At 50.2% G+C, this 15,739-nt stretch overlaps 2 protein-coding genes across 4 annotated transcripts in view; one reads left to right on the plus strand and one right to left on the minus strand.

Moving 5' to 3' along the window:
- The window catches only part of per2 (period circadian clock 2), an 18,334-nt gene extending 6,478 nt beyond the window's left edge, over positions 1-11,856 (plus strand). The window contains exons 4-23 of one of the 3 annotated variants that reach the window (XM_030363008.1): positions 1-125; positions 249-370; positions 656-857; positions 1,660-1,711; positions 2,092-2,234; positions 2,668-2,746; positions 2,840-2,946; positions 3,356-3,509; positions 3,715-3,829; positions 3,927-4,064; positions 4,208-4,334; positions 4,751-4,931; positions 5,285-5,412; positions 5,550-5,756; positions 6,901-7,149; positions 7,738-8,618; positions 9,178-9,415; positions 9,953-10,079; positions 10,485-10,635; positions 11,140-11,856. The exon at positions 1-125 is cut by the window's left edge and continues 33 nt beyond it. In XM_030363008.1, coding sequence (XP_030218868.1) covers positions 1-125; positions 249-370; positions 656-857; positions 1,660-1,711; positions 2,092-2,234; positions 2,668-2,746; positions 2,840-2,946; positions 3,356-3,509; positions 3,715-3,829; positions 3,927-4,064; positions 4,208-4,334; positions 4,751-4,931; positions 5,285-5,412; positions 5,550-5,756; positions 6,901-7,149; positions 7,738-8,618; positions 9,178-9,415; positions 9,953-10,079; positions 10,485-10,635; positions 11,140-11,334 — 3,721 coding nt within the window. In that variant the 3' untranslated portion in view covers positions 11,335-11,856. The remainder of the gene's footprint in view (positions 126-248; positions 371-655; positions 858-1,659; positions 1,712-2,091; positions 2,235-2,667; positions 2,747-2,839; positions 2,947-3,355; positions 3,510-3,714; positions 3,830-3,926; positions 4,065-4,207; positions 4,335-4,750; positions 4,932-5,284; positions 5,413-5,549; positions 5,757-6,900; positions 7,150-7,737; positions 8,619-9,177; positions 9,416-9,952; positions 10,080-10,484; positions 10,636-11,139) is intronic. The other 2 variants (XM_030363009.1, XM_030363010.1) reach the window with 2 other exon arrangements.
- A 1,733-nt stretch (positions 11,857-13,589) lies between these two features.
- hes6 (hes family bHLH transcription factor 6) lies at positions 13,590-15,297 on the minus strand. The gene is made up of 4 exons (XM_030363090.1): positions 15,039-15,297; positions 14,824-14,907; positions 14,632-14,713; positions 13,590-14,522 (listed from the first exon to the last, which is right to left on the minus strand). The coding sequence occupies exons 1-4, from the start codon at positions 15,111-15,113 to the stop codon at positions 14,071-14,073; spliced, it is 693 nt and encodes a 230-aa protein (XP_030218950.1). The 5' UTR covers positions 15,114-15,297; the 3' UTR covers positions 13,590-14,070.
- Positions 15,298-15,739: the final 442 nt, after the last annotated feature.

A 15,739-nucleotide genomic window follows, 5' to 3' on the forward strand; every position in this document is an offset into this window, starting at 1 on the left:
GGAGCTGCTGAAGACGCTGAAGGAGCTGAAGCTCCTGTTGCCGGCGGAGAAGAGGAGCAAGGGCAGCACCTCGTCCACCCTCAACACGCTCAAGTATGCCCTCCGCTGCGTCAAGCAGGTGGAAGGTGAGCGCCCTCTCCGTCGATGACGTCTGTCTGTCTGGGGCTTCAAAGCATAACAGAATATAGCAGACTAACATCATGGCGGATGACGTGCTGAGCGTGTCGCGTTCTCCCTCTGGTCCGCAGCCAACGAGGAGTACTACCAGCTGCTGAGGACCAACGACGGCCAGCCCTCGGGTGTGGACGTGCCCTCCTACACCATCGAGGAGATCGACAGCATCACATCCGAGTACACTCTCAAGAACAACGTGAGTCCCCCCCCCCCTCGGGCTGCTTATGTATATAGTGCTGTTTTAAGCACTTAAAAAGGGGCTTTATAACATTAAGGGCTTCACGATATTGCCTACCATTCACACCCAAACAAACATTCATACACCGGCATACATAACAATCTTCTTAAAGACACACACGATGCAGACGAGTACCTTGCATTTTGTGTGGTTGTCAGCTCTCAAAGTAGATCCGCCACTCTTAATTTCATTGCATCCTCTTCCCCCCCCCCCCCCCCCCCCCCCCCCCGCTGGGCCCAACAGGACATCTTTGCGGCGGCGGTGTCTCTGAACACGGGCCACATCGTCTACATCTCGGACCAGGCGGCCTCCATCCTCAACTGCAAGCGGGAGGTGTTCCAGAATGCCAAGTTTGTGGAGTTCCTGTCGCCGCAGGACGTCAGCGTGTTTCACAGCTTCACCACGCCCTACCGCCTGCCCTCCTGGAGCATGTGCACTGGAGCAGGTAGACACACACACACACACGCACACACATACGTACGTGCGTGCACGCACGGGCGCACACATACGCACACACGTGCACTTCATCGCTCACACACACGTTCACATGTACACATGCAAACAAACGCCCGAATGCATACGCAATCACACACACACGCACACGTGCACCAACAATACATGCGCTCGCACACATACACATACACTTACACATACATACACACTCGCGCGCGCACACACATACACATACATATACCCATAAGACACACCACCAAACATCAACAGATTAGTTTTCATAGTCTTTATAATGTGCACCAATTCGTTTTGATATTTCTAAAGCGGTACCCATTGCATTAGCAAAATGATGAATCACCTGGATCCTGGTGCGAAGAGAAAGAAGGAGCAATAAAATCAATGGTCTATGGAAACAAAATAATAGAGTCCAGCTTGCCAGCAACCACAATGCTTAGACATGGAGTCCAAACATTGTGGTTGCTGGCAAGCTGTGCCTCTCTTGTGTTGCTCTTACCAAGGTCGACTCGCAGACGTCTCATCTATATTTAAACATGGATAGGATATACTGGGGTCAGCCCCACTGAGGCCAAACACACACCTGGTGTGATTTCCCATGTCAGCTCTTCACCCTGTTTCACTGAATTGTTTTCATGAGCAGCGCCTTGCCTGTGGATGATTTGTTTGTGTTTCGATCCGTGAAAATACGCGTCAGTGGCTTATGAGGTGGTGGTGAGGTCAGGTGTCCATGTTGTTGTTGCTCATGTGAATTAAACCAAGGCGCTCTGCCCTTTCAGAGTCCTCGCCTCCCGACTGCATGCAGGAGAAGTCCTTCTTCTGCCGTATCAGGTGGGTGGCCAGCTGCTTCCTGGCTCTATTGCTACATTATTTATGCATGGTTTCCTCTGGGTGGACGGAATCAGAACCCATCTCCCTCATGCACACACACGCACCCAAACGCACACACACAAACCACAAACACAAACAGGCACACTCATCCACATAGACACCTAAACACTTGCATGCATGGACTCATTTATGCAAATGCAGTGGGTCTACAGTGGCCCCTAGTTTAACATATAGACGCTGCCCAATGTCGTATACCCTCCTAAACACCCACTGCTTTTCGGGTCCTTTTGCATCATAAGTTGGTACACGACCACCGGGCTTTCGCCGAAGCCGCGTTGTGCCGGGGAATGACCGTGTGCCCCCCCTCTCTCTCTCCGTAGCGGGGGTAAGGAGCGGGCGGGGGACCTCCAGTACCTGCCCTTCCGCATGACGCCCTACCTGATGAAGGTCCAGGACAGCGGGCACCCGGAGGACCACCTCTGCTGCCTCCTGCTGGCCGAGCGCGTCCATTCCGGCTACGACGGTATTTATCCAAAGCGACTCACGCAAAGTGCATTGGTCAGAAGACGTTGAAACAATATAACAGTGTCAGAACAGTTCAGATAGTGCTAGTGTAACCCATTCCCGGTATACAACAAAGATGGCTAGGATAAGATGCTACACGTTGCTAAGTTCTATTTTCAAAGTGCCAGGATGTACAACATACAAGAAGTGAATACATTAAATAATCGTGCATGCATACATGCATACATACATGCATACATGCGTACATGCATTCAATGAGTGGTCCTAATTATTGCCTCACAGCCTGCTTGTGTGTGTGTCTCCGTCCCGGGACTACAGGGCTGTCTCTAGGAGGAGGACAATAGTTTGTTTCCAACAGTGAGGCCTAGTTCTGTTGGAGATAAGGGTGTCAATGAATAACAAAGGCCACTGCTTTGTGTTTTTCTCTGCAGCTCCCAGAATCCCCACAGACAAGCGCGTGTTCACCACCACACACACCCCGACCTGCGTGTTCCAGGACGTGGACGAGAGGTCAGTTGTCCTCCAGAAAAAACGTTAATTTATATATTGTATTAGCCTGAATGTGTGCTGACGCGTGAACGCTTCCCGCTGTGTGTTATCCAGGGCAGTGCCTCTACTGGGGTACCTCCCCCAGGACCTCATCGGCACCGCGGTCCTGCTGCACCTCCACCCCAGCGACCGGCAGGTCATGCTGGGCATCCACAGGAAAAGTGAGCCTGCGTCCTACGTGTGTGTCTATGTACGAGGTCTCGAGTCTGAGCGGGGGAAAAGGTGTTTATTCCCCCTGCAGTTTACTGATGTCTGGTCTCTCTCTCTCTCTCTCTCTCTCTCTCTCTCTCTCTCTCTCTCTCTCTCTCTCTGTCTGTCTGTCTGTCTGTCTGTCTGTCTGTCTGTCTGTCTGTCTGTCTGTCTGTCTGTCTGTCTGTCTGTCTCTCTCTCTCTCTCTCTCTCTCTCTCTCTCTCTCTCTCTCTCTCTCTCTGTCTCTCTGTCTCTCTGTCTCTCTCTCTCTCTCTCTCTCTCTCTCTCTCTCTCTCTCTCTCTCTCTCTCTCTCTCTCTCTCTCTCTCTCTCTCACTCTCTCGCTCTCTCTATCTCTCTCTCTCTCTCTCTCTCTCGTAGTCCTGCAGTTTGGGGGCCAGCCCTTTGACCACTCTTCCATCCGGTTCTGCGCCCATAACGGGGAGTACATCATCCTGGACACCAGCTGGTCCAGCTTCGTCAACCCCTGGAGCCGCAAAGTGTCCTTCGTTATCGGGAGGCACAAGGTCCGCATGTGAGTGGACAACAAAGTCGTTTTGGAATGATCCCATGGGCACGAGATTATTCCGCCGCCCTAGGGTCTTCACTCTCCCCCTCTTAAGTGTTGTTAAATTGCACACTTATTTTTGCAACCTTCAGTATTAATCATATGAATCCATACACCCTCTGTTATATATATAGATATGTGTTAATGTGTGTGTGTCTGTGTGCATTCTCAGTGGCCCTGTCAATGAAGATGTCTTCGTGGCTCCAGCCCCCAAGCCTGGAGAGACCAAGACCATAGACCCGGACGTCCCGGAGATCACAGAGCAGATCCATCGGCTCCTCTTGCAGGTGAGAGACGAACCAGACGCTCTGGCAGAAAATAGAAATATTAGGTTTTTTTTGAGATGTTAATTATTCCCCGTTTGCTTTGTACGTCTGCCCCCAGCCGGTTCACAACACTGGCACTACGGGCTACAGTAGCGTGAGCAGCAACGACCTCCACGTCAGCATGTCCTCCCCAGGAGAGAGTGTGGGCCACAAGGTCCAGCCCGAGGCAGAGGGGGAGAGCAGCATGACCAAACCGGTGAGTTGGCCGCGGTCTCTGTAGCCTGGGGGGTTGGGAGTACACCTCCCGTCCTACCTGCATTGGTCCTTAACACAATCACACACACACTGTCGTCGGCTGACTCTTGACAATACGCCAACCGGGCGATTGCCTCTCCACAGCGTACCTTCCAGGAGATCTGCAAGGGGCTTCACCGCAGGAAGAGCCAGGAGCAGCAGCTCTGCCTGGCTACCTCCACCAAGCCAGACGCCAGGAGACCCACCCCCACCACCGCCGCAGGCAGCAGCAGTAAGTCCGCCCTAAACCCTGAGAGACACACATAGAGATTGATACAGCATCTGTGCACCGGCTCTTTGTCTTTGGATGTACCCTGTGTTGGTGTAATTCACTGTGTTTTTGTGAGATTTGACGTTTTTGTGTCCGAAGGTGTGTGGCCATCAATGTGTGCACATGTTTGTGTGTGCATGTTTGTGTATGTGTGTGTGTTTGTATGGGTGCGTGCATAATTATCTGTGTGTCTGTGTGTCTGTGTGCGGATCTCTGTGTTTGGGTTCACACTGTATTGGTATACATCCATGAGCTATTCCTGAGTCTCTCTCTCTCTCTCTCTCTCTCTCTCTCTCTCTCTCTCTCTCTCTCTCTCTCTCTCTCTCTCTCTCTCTCTCTCTCTCTCTCTCTCTCTCTCTCTCTCTCTCTCTCCCCAGTAGATGGGCTCCAGAAGGCCGTGGCTGTGGTGCAGCCGAAGGACTCCACAGCCCCCCTCAGTTGGAGGAATGCGGGTGCTGTCATGGAGGTGAACCGGGCCTCCATCCAGGAGCTGCCGGCCGTCAACGACCAGACTGTGTACTCCTATCAGCAGATCAACTGTCTGGACAGCGTCATCAGGTACACATGCGTGGAGTTTTTTTTTGCTGAGACATTCACTTTGGATGCCTAGGCACGGACCGGTTGAAACCACGCTGAGACAATAATGTTGTCTATTTGGCTGGTCCCTAAGGCGATAGTTTGTGTTTCAATTTTCCGCCACCTAGTGGTTCAAATCATCCTAGGCCTGCATGCCCTAAACCTGCCTGTTCTTACGACTCAAAGCAGAGTGATGCTCATAAAATAACGACAAAAAGGCGACATTTTCGACCAGTCTGTGGTTACCTCTTTAAGGCACGCTTCATGGCGCCAGTACCAGTGTCTGTTACCAGTGGCCATGCAGAGCGGGCGCTCAATGTGTGGTGGTGTTTCAGGTACTTGGACAGCTGCACCAGCCCCGTCACCATGAAGAGGAAGTGTGAGTCCACCTCCCTCACCCTGTCCTCCAACTCAGAGGAGGACGATCAGCAGAAGGACCACGTCTCCTGCCGGGCGTCTGGAGGTACGCATCTCCTCCTCTGCTCACACGCTACCAGTCGGGAGTCGCAAGCAGCCCTCGGGCTCTCCGTCTCCTGTTGTTCTTTTGCCATCTGACTCTGTAAAAAGTCAATGTCTCTGGTTGTCTGTTCTCTTTGCCAGAACCGGCCGTGTTAAAGGATCAGCCTGTTCATCGTCCCTTGGGCGATGCAGACAAAAAACCCAGTGAATCGACCCCAACCGTAGTGGGCGCCCCCCTCCCTTTACCTGTGCCTGATAAACCCGAGAGTGTGGTGTCCCTGACCAGCCAGTGTAGCTACAGTAGCACCATTGTACATGTAGGGGACAAGAAGCCCCAGCCAGAGTCGGGTAAGCACACATAAAACGGGATCCTTTATCTTCCTGTGTGTGTGTCTGTGTCTGTCTGTGTGCGCATGTGTTTTACTGTGCTTTACTATGTTTTTTTGTGGTCGTGCACTGCTGCTGGTGTAGTACTTGTGTGTCTGTCTTTGGTGCGCTTGTGGGTTTCCTGTTGAAGGTTTTCGTTGTAGAGTTTGTTGTGTGTGAAAACGTTGGCAGGAGTTTGTTTTACTTAACGCCGCGTAGAGTGATAAATCGATCAGGTGCAAATGACCCTGAAAGATAGGGAGGGAAACATGAAGAGGTGCTGTTTCTCTGTCCGATACAGAGATATCCTCCAACGAATACTGCTTCATTTTATTAAACTGCCCCCACACTCGCACTCTTTCTTTGACACAGACATGAAGCATCGCGGAAACTTGCTATTCGTGTAAGACAAGGCACGCGCTATAAGCTCATTAAATCAGCTGGATGTGTCTGTCTTAAGCTAGTGCTGTGGATGTTTCCTGGGCCTTGGAGCTAAGGAGGGGTTGACACAGGCCCAGGAACGATGCAATGTTGTTCCCTCCTCTGTAGTGCCGGAGGCCGCTGCCATCTTGATTTTCGTTTACAGGGTGTTCAGCATTCTGAACACCCTGGCTTGGAAAAGAGGGTTTCACTCCTCCTGATTCCCAATTCTAGGTCCACCAGTATCATCATTCTTCCAAGGGCAGCACCAGTTTCATAACCATAACCATTATCATAATCACAGGGAATGTTTAGGTCTAGGCTGTAGGCAAATGCTTAATCTTGGTCAGTTTCATAACCATAACCATTATCATAATCACAGGGAATGTTTAGGTCTAGGCTGTAGGCAAATGCTTAATCTTGGTTACGACACGCATCATATCCAAGCTGTTGGTCGGCCTACGTTAAAAGTGTTCCTAGTTGAGCTTGCTGTTACCTCAGTGTTTGCCAAGTGCTTTGTCTCGTGTTATGAATCCATGCGCAATAATGTCAATGTTAGTCGTTACTACAAATACGTATTCACTTTGCTTTTGTGTGAACGTCTCGGTGTCCTACTGTGTGTGTGGTGTGACGTACACAACAAACATTACTGTCCCGCTGTGCATCCCCTGATTGCTAAGTATAGCTCCCCCTGGTGTCCCTGCAGAGATCATAGAGGAGATGACCGACGGGCCCCAGACCCCGGGGCCACACACCAGCGCCGTGGGCGCCCCTCTCCAGGAGAGGGAGTCTTCCTACAAGAAGCTGGGGCTGACCAGGCAGGTGCTGGCGGCCCACACGCAGAAGGAGGAGCAGGCCTTCCTCTGCCGCATCCGGGAGCTCCGCGGGGTCACCTCCTTCAAGGCCGACTGCTCGCACTACCTGGAGCGCCAGCGGGGCCACGTCGTCAGTGATGGTACTGAGAGGCACACACACGCACACGCACGTGCACACACGCACGCACGCACACACACAGACATGCATTCATACATGTGACATACACGCACGTAAACCCACACGCATGCATTCACACATGTGACATACATGCACATGCACACACAGACACATACTCCCAAACAAACACACGGGCACGCACACACACACACGCATGCATATACACGCGTGCATATCAGTGTTTCCCCCAGCACTGAATGGTTAAGGCGGCCGCCTAAACAACAATAGGGCCCCGCCTTGACTACCAATGTTTAAAAATATATTATTAGAAAAAAATAAAAAAGTAATAATGTTTTTTTTATTTTTTTTTATAAATATTTTGTAATAATTATGCATTAACAAAGTATAAAACTCTCGTCGGGAAAGAAAACCTACTTCCATCAGGTATAAAAAATAAAGATGCAATGGTCGTGCACCCCCCCCCCCTGTATATACACACATATGCACTCACGCAAATATCATATTATATTCAACTACAGAACGGTGCCCAACCCCTGATACTGTATCTAACCCCCCCTGTGCCCCCCGTGTCTCCCCCCGCCGCCCTCAGCTGCGCCCGCCGCCCGGACCTACCAGCAGCCCGGGGCCGAGCCGGGGGCCCGCCGCAACAAGAAGACCAAGTCCAAGCGCGTGAAGCAGAACGCGTCGTCGGACAGCACAGTGTCCCACCACCGCCGGCAGCCGCGACGCGCCCCCCTGCTGCTCCCCCAGGGCCTGAACCAGACGTCCTGGTCGGCCTCCGAGACCTCCTTCTCCATGGCGTACCCGGCCGTGATGCCCGGCGGCTACCCCGTGCAGGTCGGCCCCGGCATGGCCGCCGGCGTGGACCCCTCGCTGGCGGGCTACGCCCAGGCCCCGTCCTACGCGCCCGCCCTCCGCCCCGCCCCGTACGAGGAGCCCGTGGTGGCGCCCGTCCTGGCGCTCATCCTCCCCAACTACCTCTTCCCTCAGATGGGCGCGGCGGGCCCGCCCCCTCAGCAGCAGGCCTACTACCCGACGGGCCCCGCCGTCTACCCCCCGCCCCACCAGCCCCCCTTCCACCCCGGGGCCTTCGGGGAGCCGCGCCCTTACGGCGGGCCGCCCCCCTACGCGGTGCAGCCTCAGTACCCCCCGGGTCGCCCCTTCGCCCCGCGCGCTCCGGTGTACCAGCCCACCGCGTTCCCCTTCCCCCCGCCCGCCGTGCCGGACGCCTCCAGGTGCTCCTCCACGCCGAGGTCCCCCGGTTGGGGCCAGGAGCCGCCCAGCTCGCCGCCGCCGCTGATCCAGTCCAGCTGCAGCTCCCCCCTGCAGCTCAACCTGCTGCAGCTGGAGGAGTGGCACCGGCCGCTGGAGTGGCAGGACGGTGCGGCGCTGCCCCCCTGTGGCCTGGGGGGCAACGGAAGCGAGCGGGAGAAAGGAAGGGGGGCAGAGAGGAAGGAGGAGCTTCAGCAGGTAAGGCCGGCCTCTTCGAGACGACTGTCCTGCACCGGTTTTTGCACAATGTCGAAAGCTATTTTTAGAACAGCTGAGCAGAGGGATTTTAGGAGGTGAGGGCTGAGTTCTGTTCATGGCTAGAAGGGAACCTGAAAACAGGGTGATTCACTTTCCCGCAGTGACAGCTGTCCAGCTATTTTGAATCCCCGGTAGATAGAGAGAGAGTAAGAAAATAGTCTCTCTCTCTCTCTCTCTCTTCAATAGCTCTCTTTTCTTTTCCTCTTTTCTGTCGGTTAGCTTTGGTTGCATGTATCAGTGGTTCCAGTGTCCATGGCACCACCAGATAGGCCTTAGGGTCACAACATGATAATTCGGGAAATTAACAAATATTTCCCAATATCTTATAGTCAGACAACACATGTATAAATACATGGAAAGATTGTTTTACTAAAGAACGATAAACGTTTGATGTCAGAGTTCATTGTGCTTAAAGTCAAGTGACGTGTTAAAGCTTGCTGCGCTACTTCTTCGCCTTCTTACACCTTCTTTCCGCTCTTTCCGTCACGTTTGTCCCAAGGCGAGTTCCCCTGGCGACGGTAACAACAGCGACGCCACCTCCTCGTCCAGCGACATGATGGACATCTTCCTCCAGGAGGACTCCTGCTCGGGCACCGGCTCGGCCACCTCGGGGTCCATGGGCTCCGGCTCCAACGGCTGTGACACGTCCAACAGCGGAACGTCCAAGAGCCGGACCTCCATGAGCAGGACGTCCCGGAGCCAGACGTCAGCCAGCGGGACCTCCGGCAGCGGCATAGGTAGAGGAACGGGAGCTCTACATGTCCATGTTGTAGAGGGCTGCATTGAAGGATGCATGATGCGTTGGGATCGTTTTAACTATAACATGCGGCATATCGTTTTAAATTCTGTAATTCTTTCTATAAGGCATCTACATCGTGATATTTATTGGACAGCCGGGGGTTAGCATGTAAGGCATCTATCATGGTGTGCTTCGGTTCTTGATTTGATCTTTTTACGTTTTGTGGATAGTTTTCATCACTTTTCTTTCCATTGGATGTGGATAGGGTTTTTACTGTACTTTTATGTTGTAAGATCCATCATTCAATGCCGTCATGATATTGAATACTTTTTTATGATATATCGCCATATTTACTTATTAGTCCGGGATAGGATGCGTCAAATGCATCCTGAATCAGGATTTGATTCTCAATGAAATTCAAACGCTTTCTAACCTTTGGAAGGGAGATGTATCTATCTGCATCTTGTGTGTAGATACATAAACATAAAAATGTCTTTAACTATTACTGATCATGTTTTCTGTTGTGTTCCTGCAGGGAGCAACGACAGCAGCCAATACTTTGGCAGCGTGGACTCGTCTCAGACCAGCCAGAAAGCCAACGGCCAATCAAATGACGGCGAGACCAGGGCCATCGAGGGGGTACAGAGTGAACACTTCAACAAGTACGTACCTCACAGTCTTTACACACATTGCTATAATCCTAAACCTCGTGTGTCTGCTGCCCTCATCGTCGCTGGGTATAGAGAGAAGGGAATACCAGTATTTATTTAATCCATGCTAGATAAAAAGACGTTAGATTAAATGCCCATTAACATTGCCATACGTGTCGAGTGAAGTTGTGAAAGCAATAGTTGTTGTGCTGTAGTGTGTATAGGGCCCCCTTGCGTAATCCAAAGCACCAGCCCTGCAGTGACTCGGTTTAACCACTAGATGGTGCTCCTGGATATCACGTCCCAAAGTCAATCACAAAAGCACAGCGCAGAGCCTGACAGGGAGCGTAAAGAAAGATGAACAAGACCACACAAACAGCATTCTAAACGAGAGTTTGTTACGTGCTGTGTCTCCAGCGATGTGCAGCGTGTGCTGAGGCAGGACCGGGACAAGCTCCGCCAGCTGCAGAAGAGCCAGCCCCACTTCAGTCAGGAGCAGCGGAGAGAGCTGATGGAGGTCCACCCCTGGTTGAGAAGAGGCTGTCTGCCCAAGGCCATAGACATCAAGGTAGACCTCTCTTCTCTGCCCGTCACTCTCTCTCCCTTACTTTTTCTCGTACTCTCTCTTTTTCGTACTCTCTCCCCCCTACTCTATCTCCCTTCTATCGCTCTTCTTTCTTTTCTTTTCCTCTATTCTGTCGATTTTTTTGTTTGGTTGTATGTATCAGGGGTTCCCAACAGCTGGCTCGGGGAGGGGAGTCAGGGGACCTGCCCTTGCACCACCATATTCTCTTTTAAGGCCACAAGACGATGATTCGGGAAATTAACAAATATTAGCCAATATTGAATATGGCGAGAACAAATGGATAAATACATGGAAAGTTGTTGGTTTATTAAAGGATAAGAAACATTGGATGTCCGAGTTCATTGTGCTTCACCCGCACTCATGAGGGCTGTGGGGTGTAACTCCCAGCGGTACGTTTCATCGGTTGCTAAACACACACAGTAAGTGTGTGGCTACATGTGCTCATGTGCTGATGAAGTCGTTTCTCTCCCCCCCCCCCCCCCCCAGCTGTGCTCCTGCTGTAAGGACCCAGAGGAGGCCTCGACCCCCGCAGGACAGCCGTGCTCCGACGGCGTCAACACCCAGACCGAGATAAGGGAGCTCAGCTGCGTGAGGAAGCCCAGTGAGGGGTCCCAGTGCTCCGCGGGGCCTTCCTGCTCCCGTCTCTCTCCCGGCCCCCTGGCTCCTCCCACTGCCAGCTAGCCCCTCCCCACAGACCCTGAGACTCCGCCTTTTGGCTTTTGCCTATTTTTAACCAAACCGCATTCCGATAACCCCGTTCCGATTCCGAAGTTCGAAGGCTTACACAGCAGCACATTGCATCCTCAGACCAGGAAGTGCTTTAGAAGAAATGTTTTTATATTTTCTTCACCATGGACTGTCACTGTTGCGTCAGTGTTATTTGAGCATGTACACTGACACACTTTATTTATTTGACGTCCCTGAATATGTCTATCTATATTTTTATATTTTTATACAGAAACGACTTCCTGCCTCAAAAATAGATTAATATCTGCCAACAGATAGCACAAGAGGGACCAGTGTATGATGTTTTTATAGAGCTGTATGCCTCAGCACTGCTGCTGGCCTTCACACTGGACTACATACTAAAGAGCATTTAGTCCAGAGTGGGAATGGCCTCGGATGAGATGCATACAAAATGCCTTCATAGAAAACAGCTTGAATTGAAAGAATGATAAATAATGGAACACATGCAGCAGCCATTATGAGGTCCAACCGTTACAGCGGAAGCTCATTTTACCCTCCATGTCAAGTGTGTGGCCACTTTTGAAGTGGAACTTTTAGGGTTATTGCATGGCATAAAGCAATTTAACCAGTTATCAAAGGTCTTTTTTTTTCTAGGCATTGGCGACTGTGAATCTTTGCACTGCCAATTAGCCTGCGCACATGAGACACAATATGCTGCTATATTGCAAATTGTTCTGGTTTCTGTGTCTTTTTTTATATTTAATAAACTGCTGTTGTTGGAGTGGCACTTTAAATATCTTGTCTGTTTTTGTCGTTTCTTTCTACTGCAAAGAGCTAGGCCACAAAAGATTTATCAGTACGGCTGACTTATTGGGAGCTCTCATTAGTTCTCATTAAAAATGTATCAGGAAACTCTTTACATGGGCTACAAATCGACTTGATCATCCATTTACTTTCTCCTCTAAAGACCCATTAGGCCTATCATTTGGCAGTTGACAGTGCTCCCACTGTTTAACTGCGAACTGGTTTGATAGGGGATGTTAGTCCAATGAACTCCAACCGTCCCAATATTATAAGTGGATAATTCTTTCAGAGCCATGAGCATTTAATGGGTGTTAACGACTTTAACGCTGCTGCCAAACACATAATGCCCCTGCCTGGTCGCCTATTTCATCAACAAACGGTACTAATAGTTAAATTAATGATTCCAAGTCAGTAATAATACAATTTCATGATTTATTCTCCGATACGAACCCCCAGATAGGTTATTTCTAAAATATGTTGGCTAGTCCTTAGATCTCCTATCGAGCCCAGCAGTCTGCAGACAGTGGAGCAGCGTGTCTGGGCCCTAGACTAGCCCACGTCTGGTCAGATCAAAGAGGCCACAGTCACAATCCGGTTGACGCCTCGGCTTCTTGAAGGCGAGGTGTGAAATGCTCAGATCGCACACTCAACGGGAACCATTCACACCTTTGGGGGTGGGGGCAAGCAGGGTCCCCCCACAAATCCGGTCCCTCTGCTTGACATGAAATCATAAATTGACCACGATATCCTGGATGGATGATCTTGAGTTTAGTTTCTACATCCGCAGTATTATAGGTCTGCAGGTCTCTATGGTGGAACCTTAAACGCATTAATTCCAACGTAAGGTTCAATAGCAATGATGGGTTCTTCGGGACATGTATATACTGGTGGGGCGGGGTGGGTGCTGGACATCTAAGAGCCTACCTGGCGATGCAGGACAAGGAGAGCGTCTGCAGCTCTTGCTGTGTCTTCATTGAGGAAGTCTGAGAACCGTGCCAGTGAATACGCTGGTCTTAAAGGGCACAAAATGCCTGCTGTTCACCAAGGTGCATCACTGAATATTATATATATTTAATCTAATAAGGCGATTATAAGAATGAAGTAAACTGCCTTTGCTGAGCCGTTATCAAACCAAAGCTATTCTATGCTACCTCTTGCGGTGTTTAAATAAGTTAACACGAAGCCTAAAAGTAAGGCAACAGCATTGAAACATCTTACTTATACTTTCGTAAGATATAATTCAGCATTTAGCTTGCAAAGTGCTGAAGGGTGATTAAATATAGGCCTAGTTTTATATTTTAGGGGCTAGGTTCTGCTGGTGGAAAGAATGTTTGAAACGGTGAGCAAGTTCGGCTGTTAAAATCAAATCAAAACCAATAATAAATAATAGTAAGATACACAAGGCTGGTAACAAATCATGAATAAGAGAAAGAGATAGAAACACATTAATTTAAAAGGATTTTGTATTTATTCAAAGACAGACATCACTAAGACAACATGGGTTACTCAGCTAATTGGACCAACAGTAATTTCATGCATTCATATGAAATTCAATTATATGGGAGGAAAGTAATTCACACATAACTAATCCTGCTTCTCTGGTGGGACAAGCAAGCTCGCCATGCTATAAACACAACATGTAAATATGTACATTTCCCCCTTTGAAAAGGCCCGGCCAACAACTATCTTCACCGATGGAAAATAAACAGGTCAGCATTGACCAAATCAACCACTTTAAATAGCCAAACATTTAAATACGTTTACAAATTAAATTCAAAATTACAGTTTCTTTTTTTTTTCTTTTAAATCACACAAAGAGCTTATCAGATGGCACTCAGAAACATGTCAAAGTTATCCTAGCTGTCTTCATCCTAGTGGTCCGCGAAAGTTATCACCAAATCTAATTAAAGCGTGCAGGATGATGATCTACCAAGGTCTCCACATAGATTTTGGATACGATAAATATTGCAGACAGGACACATCCTGGATTTCCCCTTCGTGTATAGATAAGTTGCTTTGCTCGGAGTCCGTCTCCTCTAGATCCGAGCAGAGGTCGTCGGTAGAGGAGGACGGGGCCAGTGACAGGGCGGGGGAGCCCGGGCTGCAGGGGCTGGACCGGCCGCTCTCTGAACAAGTGCTGCTGCTACTGTTGCTGTTGTTGTGGTGAGGGGGGAAGTCGGAGAATATGTCCGACATCCTCACTTGGCGTCGATCCTCGTCGTTCAACGGCATGCTCTCCAGGAGATGGTTGAGTAGATCTGCGGCGATTGCGGGGTCGATGCCCGGACAGTTGGACACGAAGCTGTGCACTTCGTGCATGCACTGGATGTAGCCCGCAGCGAACCTCTCTCGCGCCTCTCGGTTCACCACGTCCAGTTCTGAGGAGGATTGGAGAGAGTCTTTAAGTTATTTCAAACACCCCAAAACAAACAGGGACGGTTGTGACATTATGATAGCAGTATAATAACATTGAAACACGAGTCGTACCCTGGGCTTGGCTCTGCAGAATATTCTCCACCCGTCTCACTGTCAGCTCCAACACCTCGGCGTTCTCCATCTTCGACTGCAACTGGGATGAATGAATGAATGAATGAATGAATAAAAAACCAAACTAGGGAAATAATTAAAACCGATGAGGTTATAGTTACAACCCAACGTTTTGACTCAATCGGTTCTTACATCCGAGTCTGCCAGAGCTCTGAGTTCCTGCAAACTTTCATTGATGCGTGCCCGCCTCTGCCTCTCCACCAGAGGCTTCCGGATCTGGAACACAGGAAAAGTCAGCACACAATCATAACGTTGTAGCACTGGTAACAAGTTCTGTGCAGGGCTACCACTGAATACACACACAAAGACAGACCCACAGACCCCCCCCCACACACACAGCGACATACCTTCCGGTCCACTTTGAACTCTTTGGGCTTCTCGTCGCTCTCCGCTCCGTGTGCGTGTTGGGGAAAGGGGGCCATGTTGTCGCGAACACCCCGGCAAGGAACAACCACTGAACGGATCGTAAGGACACACAACCGTTAAAGTGTGTCAGTGGGGGCCGAGCAGATGGCCGGGGGTCCCAGCTGCCAGAGAAAAACGGTTTGCAGAGTAGGGAGGGTGGGTGGATGAGGGGGGGGGGGGGTGGGGGCTGCTCGCCTTATCTCTCAGCTGAGAGCCGGGGTCGACAACACGCAGGCTAGGTGGTAGCCTATATATATGTATGGCCCCTGATTTACATATGAATGGAGGAGCAAGGCTCCAGGGGAAGAGCGATGGCGCGGACTGGTCACAGAGCTTCCAGCCAATCACAGGTTGATACATTTGTCTCGAGTGGAGCGCTGCTCCGCGGTTTGAAATGAAGAGAAGAGAGCTGAACGTTTATCAGGACGTGTAAAGAGAAAGCTTTGCATATTTTATGTGTGTCTGATACCCCCCAAAAGAGAATTTGAACAGATAAAGGGGAATATTTAAGGGGGGGAGGGGTATTTTTTACTTTATTTCATTTGTTATACACCAGTTTGTGAACTGTTTCAAACCAACCATAATCTCAAATGTGTCTACATTTTAATGAATGTAATCAATGATTAAATAATGTAATAATCAA

The sequence above is a fragment of the Gadus morhua genome, chromosome 8, assembly GCF_902167405.1.
Source record: "Gadus morhua chromosome 8, gadMor3.0, whole genome shotgun sequence".
Lineage (NCBI taxonomy): Eukaryota > Metazoa > Chordata > Actinopteri > Gadiformes > Gadidae > Gadus > Gadus morhua.

What these genes read in the sequence shown, in the direction of transcription:
- hes6 (XM_030363090.1), bottom strand. Translation starts at nt 15,113, where the DNA reads ATGGCCCCCTTTCCCCAACACGCACACGGAGCGGAGAGCGACGAGAAG. An exon ending in AGTTCAAAGTGGACCGGAAG is followed by an intron (nt 14,908 to 15,038) that starts GTATGTCGCTGT and finishes CCTGTGTTCCAG; the next exon opens with ATCCGGAAGCCTCTGGTGGA. An exon ending in TCTGCAGAGCCAAGCCCAGG is followed by an intron (nt 14,523 to 14,631) that starts GTACGACTCGTG and finishes AATCCTCCTCAG; the next exon opens with AACTGGACGTGGTGAACCGA.